Raw genomic sequence first — 6,974 nt, forward strand, 5'->3', positions numbered from 1 at the left:
CCCCTTATAATGTCCCAAAAACCTTGGTAAAAGTTGGCTGATAAACCGTCCGGTCCCGGTGCTTTGTCTCCATGAATAGCGAACACTGCTTTCTTAATCTCCAAGTCATCCGGGATCTTTATGAGAAACTCGTTCATGTCCAGTGAGATGGAGGGCGATATAGACTCCTCTACTATCTGGGTGTTGCCACCAGATGCTGAAGTAAACAAGGAGCTGTAATAATCAGTCCCGATGCTTTGTTTACTTTTATTGTGGAATTGGTTGAATGCTCATTTCATTTGACTCAAGGTAAATGGTATATATTTGCATGAAATTGATAGAATAAACTATTGCACATCATGATATTCCATAAAATAACAATCTAGTTGCAACTATAAATGGCCTAAAAACTATATTGAGAATGAATTTGTCTTAATATTGGTAAACTATTACTGTAGATTAAGAATTAGATTGCTGATAATCTGAACCTAAATTTTTAATTAAATTGTAATTAATTTTTCTAAATATGTTGATAAAAACAATCAATTTACTACATGGACCTAGTGTTAACAAGACCCACTAAAACATGCTCATTCTATGTCTAAAGAAACCACTCATAAAAGAACATCAACATCTTGGCAATTTAGTCCAAACATGATCATCATCCACTGTCTTAAAAAAAGAACTGAACACTGTTTTGTCTTCAAGTTATAAGTTGTCAACAAGCTTAAGTCCCTAGCTTATATCCTCACAGTGTCTCACGTGCGTAACGACATCACCCGTGTGTTCCCTTCTTTGTTTTGCAATCGTAGTAAGGAGGAGAATGGAAACAAGGACCTGGTGACATAGCTTTACCACAAGGAGGAGTCATCATATCGGTTTGATTTTCTTGCTTATACAGAATCCAAGCTCTTTGTCCTCCAAGTCCTTGCGCTACATACCCAGTCCCGTTCCTTCTATAAGGCACATAAAGCATTTGCTTTAGGCCACAAAATAAAAGTGTGATTAGAAGGACACATTTTTCAAAATCTTTGTTTGGTTTAATGGTGAAGTAATCCAAAATTTGACATTTTGGCTACTAGTTCGAACCTTTTTCTAGCAAAATTCCTAGGAATTTTCACTTATTGTAACAACCTGCCCCATGGTAACTACATGTTTCATAGGCTCCAGACTAGCCCTGCAGAGCACCGATCCTAACCTCTCACATGTGAGTCTTCACTGACTCTCCCATATAGGTTATTGGTGCGCTTGGCGTTACTCGAACCCAAGACCTCACCCTTTAACAACACTCTCACATGACGAATTGTCACCAATTGATTATTTTTGCACCACAAATTTTTGTATTGGAGGCCACATTTTTTTTCAGGCTTTAAGCCTCCCAAAAGTATGGGAAGACATTGTACATACCCAAACGAAGACCAAGCTCTAATAACCTACTTATCAGTCAAGCTCAATAAGTACATGATAAGTATAAGAGAGGTTACTTTCGCCAAAAGAAAAGGAATTCAAATGAGGAGCGAGGTGACGTGGAGGAACAAGTGGAGAAGATTCAAAATGAGGAAGTTAATGACGTGGCAACGGAGGTTGAGGAACGAAAGACTGGGAGTGATCTAGAGTCTTTGCCGTTGGAGCTCAAAGAAGAGTAGAATACTGTTTAAATACGAATAGAGTCGTTGCTTTACTCTTTATGCTTGGTATGTTAATTTTAGACGTCATGAGTCTAGAAACAATCGCTATGAGGTCGTACATGAAGATCGCTATCGCCATGAGATAGTGATTGGAATCTGAACTAGCAAAGCTATTTCTATTATTCAATAAACGAGTAATTCTCTTTACAAGTCTTTCAAGTTACAAAACTCTATCATTGGTGCGGTGAAACGGTTCGATCTACAAAGCGACGATGTCTTCGGCGAAATCTGGTTACTCTGATACATCGACGGAACCGACAAAGCAGATCCAAGGTCAGGTGAAGTTTTTGATGGCAGACTATGAGAGATTGTGTAAAGACGTGAAGTTGAAGGATGAGTGCTTCGATTCGCTGGAATCGAGAGTCGATTCGCTGGAAACGAGAGTCGATTCGCTGGAAACGAGAGTCGATTCGTTGGATACTAAGCTATCGTCGATGGATTCCAAGTTAGATTCAGTGCTCAAGGCGTTGGGAAAGCAGACGGTGATTGATCGATCTCCAATTGAAACACCGCGGCGGGATCCGGCGTTTGCGTAATCTCAATCGCAGGTTCGAAACTCTAATTTCGAACGAATTCGGGAGCATTCTCCGTTTGGTTATAGAGATGAACAATTGAATCTCGATAATCGTGAGAATATGTTGAAGAAAATTGAGATTCCATTCTGTGATGGTACTAGAGTCCCGGAATGGATGGTTGATGTGGAATACTTTTATGAGTTGGGGAGGTATGATGAAGAATCGAGACTGGATCTGGTTCCATTATGTTTGCGGGGAGCATTGAAGAAGTGGTATGCGTGGGTGATGCGTCGTGGGGGGGTTTCCGGAACTGGAAGGATTTTAAGCAGCGCTTGTTTGTGAGTTTCTCAGAATCTATTGAAGACGAGCCAAGTACTCGACTATTTTCGATCAGGCAGACTGGTTCCGTGGCTGAGTATGTATAAGAATTTGAGGATTTGTCAGCTCAATTTCCTGGATTGGATGATCATCAATTGGAGAGGATTTTCTATATTGGGTTCAACAGAGAGATGAAGGAACCACATGGCCTTTGTAATTACATTGCGGTTGTGCTTAAAATGGAGTCGAGTACATTTTGTAGAATTTTGGGTGATGCATCTAAGGGGGCTACGAAGCAACAAAACGTTGGGAGCAACAATAATGTTCGCATGGGTGGATATTACAACAATAATCAGAAGGTTTTGGCGTTGGATGCGAAACCACAAAAGGAGAACATTCCACCAGCATAGACATCTCAGCGACCGAGACAACGCCACTCTGATGCGGAGCTGGATGCGATGAGAAGACATGGACTCTGTTTTAAATGTGGTGATAAATGGTCCAAGACGCATGAAGCAATTTGTCCTAAGAAGGAGTTCAGGGTGATTACTGTGATCAACAGCTTTGAAGTGGAGTTAGTAGGAAGTGATGAGTGTAGATCCTAGAATCTACACTAAGTATTTGATAGTGTTTGAGATGTAAAACTGGCAAAGAAAGAACTTCGTGGGCGACAATATCCTCAGAACACAACGATAGAATTGGATTTGAGTTGACAAGAATGGACTTTATTCTTATGTGGAATAACATCGAGATCTCGGAGGAGAGAAAGATCGTGACTGAACTCGGGGTCGAGCTGCCTACGTACCCGTCAAGGGATCAAGTCTAAACATAGTTCGATTATGATCATTTCGGATGAGATGTCGGTTTCGTCGGTCTCGAGCAAGACATCGGGTTTGTCTGGTTTCGTTCGTCTTGTGTGAGACATTGACTATGTGTAAACGGCATCGTGTTTACGAGCTCGTGCCGTTTGCATGATCTAGGTTCATCGTTGTGGTCAATGAGATTGTAACATAATGATTCGATAATCATGGAAGTGATTATAAGTATTATGGTCGTTTCTCCTATTGAGTGAGGAATCTCTTCAAGTCTCAAGCTCTCTTACCAAGACGTAGAGAATTGCATTTCTTGTTTAGGTGTGATCTTATGTAGAGGAAGCGTGGTCTCCCCTTCCTCCTCTAATATTATCTCTTCTTTTATTTATGTATTTATTTTCTTATGAGAGCTTGTTCTCCCTCAAAAATGGCCCCCCATTTCGAGAGCTACGTCTTTGCTTTTTATAAGAGAAGCTCGCCACCGTCGAACTCGGTATGTTGTTGCACGTGTTCCTTTATTTTAGCCTTGACTTCCTTAATTCTTAGAATGTGTATATCTTTTAGTTAAATAAATGATCTTGACTCATTCAATAATATCTGAACAAGTATTTTAACCACTTCGATCTTAAGTCGGTCCACACGTCAAACCGTTTCTACTAAACCGAGATTTTCCGAACCATTAATCAACTTGTTCTTTTGGTGAGAAGGATTATGTGACAAATCCTGTATCAACATTTGTCCCCCAGTTCTTCAAGTGAGGTGACACGGTTGGAGAACGGAGAAGTCTTTTAATAACCAGAAAAACATGTCTCCAAGCTGACTTTTCCTTAAGGAGTTCGCAAAGTCGTTTGTTGTTTGATAACGAGATCGTGCAAGGGAGGTCGCATGAAGCGTTTGGTCTTGGCTCATTTGTCATGATCAAAATATGAGTTCGATCTAAGCTACTAGATGAGGTTCGTTTGATCATCAGGTGACCGACTTCGTTTATGCACACGGTTCCGGACAGGAGTTCAATGTAATCAGTCGCGGGAGAGAGGAAAGTTGGATGGAGTTTGTGTATGTACAAGCAGTGGGCCGATCTTGTCATCAGGGTCGCTGATCTTTAGGAGTATGATGAGTTCCCTTGATTTCTTGTGGTGGATTTGACGAATATGTTTATCGAGTTTGATATGAGTGTCAATTCAGGTTTATGTAAATTCATTTTGTTTGTGTAAAGTTGTTGGATATAATCCCAACGAATCATTAAGTCAATGAAAATGATTGGCTACACGTAGAGAGTCGAACGTTTACTTTGGTTCGGCTATAGGAGCAATTTATATCGCTCATCCTCGAGATGTTTTGCGAGATGGAAGCTGATCAGGAATCCAACTCGCGGACCAGTTGTGGCCTAAGGACGCGGTTTATTGATGTTGTTTTTGATATGGAGGGTGGTTTATGTCGATGAGAGCTTGGGTCGTTTGAGACTGCATGGTAAAACTTGATAAAAGTTTAAGCTTGTGCAAGAAGAGTGTATAAACATTTTACAGTTGTATAAGTTTATTTAGTTGTGATACAAAATTATGAATCGATATGAACAAGATCGCAATAGCTATTATCTTATGCAATATATCGATATGCGTAAATAGATTATAAAGAATTGTTTACCGACATGGGCGTGTTTTGGTCTTGGTGACTTCGAGCTAGCGGAGAAGAAATAGTGTTGGATGCTTGATAATGTGTTCCTCATGTAGCTGATGAGAGGTTGAGATATTCAGACTATGAATTACTGATTTGATTGGTGCATAACTTGTAGTACGCAATCGCCAATCATATCACATTTACTGCCTCTTCTGATTTTGCTTTCGTTTCGTTTGGAAATGTTGTTAGACAACATGCGAAAATAATTCTTGCATAGTTTGCCTAGATTTATCGTTTTCCATCTTAGGAAATTATTTCGAGGTCGGGACCTTTAGCAGTGGACGTCTCTTTTCGTAATGAAGGGGATAGATATCGATCTTCTTGATGTCGGGGCTCGCTGTCTTTCTGGAGGTATGATAAGAGCTTTGTTCAAAAACTCATTTTCGATCTGGGAGTGTAATATTTCATTGGCTCCTCAACTTTAACTATTTGGAAATTTTGCCGACCTTCTGGAGGCATTGAACTTTGTCGGTCACTAAGCTGCTAAGGTTCCTTGGATATATGGCTCATTATTTCCATGGAACGAGATGTGTTTTCAGCTTCACGCGCTGCTGAAGTTTGACAGAGATCGATCTTCCCAATCTTAGATTGGAATTAATGCTTTTAAGAAGGCATAATGAGTATCGACCCCTTCGAGGTCAAGCTATTTGGAGATCCGTCTTGTTGTTTTCTGGGAGCAATGTTCTCTGCTTGCTCTTCAAGTTATCTGAGCTCGTCGGAGGTAGAACTCGATGCCTTTCTCGGAGAAGGACGACCTATCGATCGTTCATGTTTCACGAGCTCGTTAAAGATCGAGTTTGTTTGTCTTTTAAATCAGACGCGAGAACTGTTTCCGCTTAATGCTGGTCGGATCTGTGTCTTACACAAATCATATCAAAGTCCCTAGGGTTTCGGGAGCTCGATTAAATTGATTGGAGCATAAATTGGTAGGCTTTCATGTTTGTGCTAGCTGATCTAATATTTGTTCAATCCGTTGAAATTCAGGCTTTGGTGATTTGATTCTGATCGAGCTGTCGACCAGATGTCTCTTTGGTTTAGAAATGTATGTACCGTGAGATGGAAAGCTCGGGAGCATCTGGATATTCTCGGTGGCTTCATCGCGGGGGCTGTGATCAATGATTTCAGATCGGTTCCTTGGGCGCTAGAGTGCTTCGCTTGATGTGCTGCGAGATCTCTTTTGTTTTGTTTTAAACAACTTATTAATGTTCGCTGAGTGGGTCCTTAGCTCTGGGATTAGTCCTGATGTATTAGATCAAGCAACAGGAGTGTCTCCACTTGGTCCATCGAGTATGATGGTTGGATCGCCTTTCTTCTGTGCCTAGGGAATGGAATGGCAGCGGCCTGCAACACCTGATTTCGTCATTGTGGATCAAGTCTACTGAAGTTGGTCTGATCTTCGATCAATCGTATTAGGTCTGGATAGCATTTAATCTGCCTTGTGCGAGGCATCAGTTTTGTCATCTCGAATGAGATATAAACTTTATCGGTTCGTACCTTTCCATCTTAGATGGTAAGTGATATCTTTCATATTTACATGGTTTTAACCATCGTACACAAAAATCATGTAGATTAGGAATTAGGCATCTTTAGGGTCCATTTTGCATACATGGGTCCTTATTAGGGGCTGGAGTGTGCTATGGAGTTCTTGGAGGTGTTTAGAGACATTTGTGGTACAAAAGGGTGAAAGATGAACATGGATGGAGACCTTAAAGATATCTTTTGAAGCTCATGTTTTGGGGTGACGTGGGAAATTGAGTTATCTTTCAAATGGAAGTGGTTTCAAGTCATTTGGAGCTGTATTGGAGGAGTTATGATCGATTTACTAGAGGCATATCAACTCTGATGCGGGTAGATGGACGCGGGTTGGCTTACTCGGGCGGCCTCCCAGAAGCTGGACGAGGAGCTGACGCGGGTTGCCCGACGTGGGTTGCGACCATGGCATCTACCCGGGTCGCGTCTTTACCTTGGCCGAAAATCAACATTTT

The 6,974-nt window shown here is 41.1% G+C and overlaps 1 protein-coding gene across 1 annotated transcript in view; it reads right to left on the reverse strand.

The window, feature by feature from the left end:
• Positions 1 to 687: 687 nt before the first annotated feature.
• The window catches only part of LOC106314567 (fucosyltransferase 2), a 21,254-nt gene continuing 14,967 nt past the window's right edge, over positions 688 to 6,974 (reverse strand). The window contains 3 exon segments of the mRNA XM_013752422.1: positions 688 to 763; positions 765 to 932; positions 1,387 to 1,443. Of these exon segments, the coding sequence (XP_013607876.1) occupies positions 688 to 763; positions 765 to 932; positions 1,387 to 1,443 (301 nt within the window).

Source organism: Brassica oleracea, chromosome C9 (assembly GCF_000695525.1).
Source record: "Brassica oleracea var. oleracea cultivar TO1000 chromosome C9, BOL, whole genome shotgun sequence".
Classification (NCBI taxonomy): domain Eukaryota; kingdom Viridiplantae; phylum Streptophyta; class Magnoliopsida; order Brassicales; family Brassicaceae; genus Brassica; species Brassica oleracea.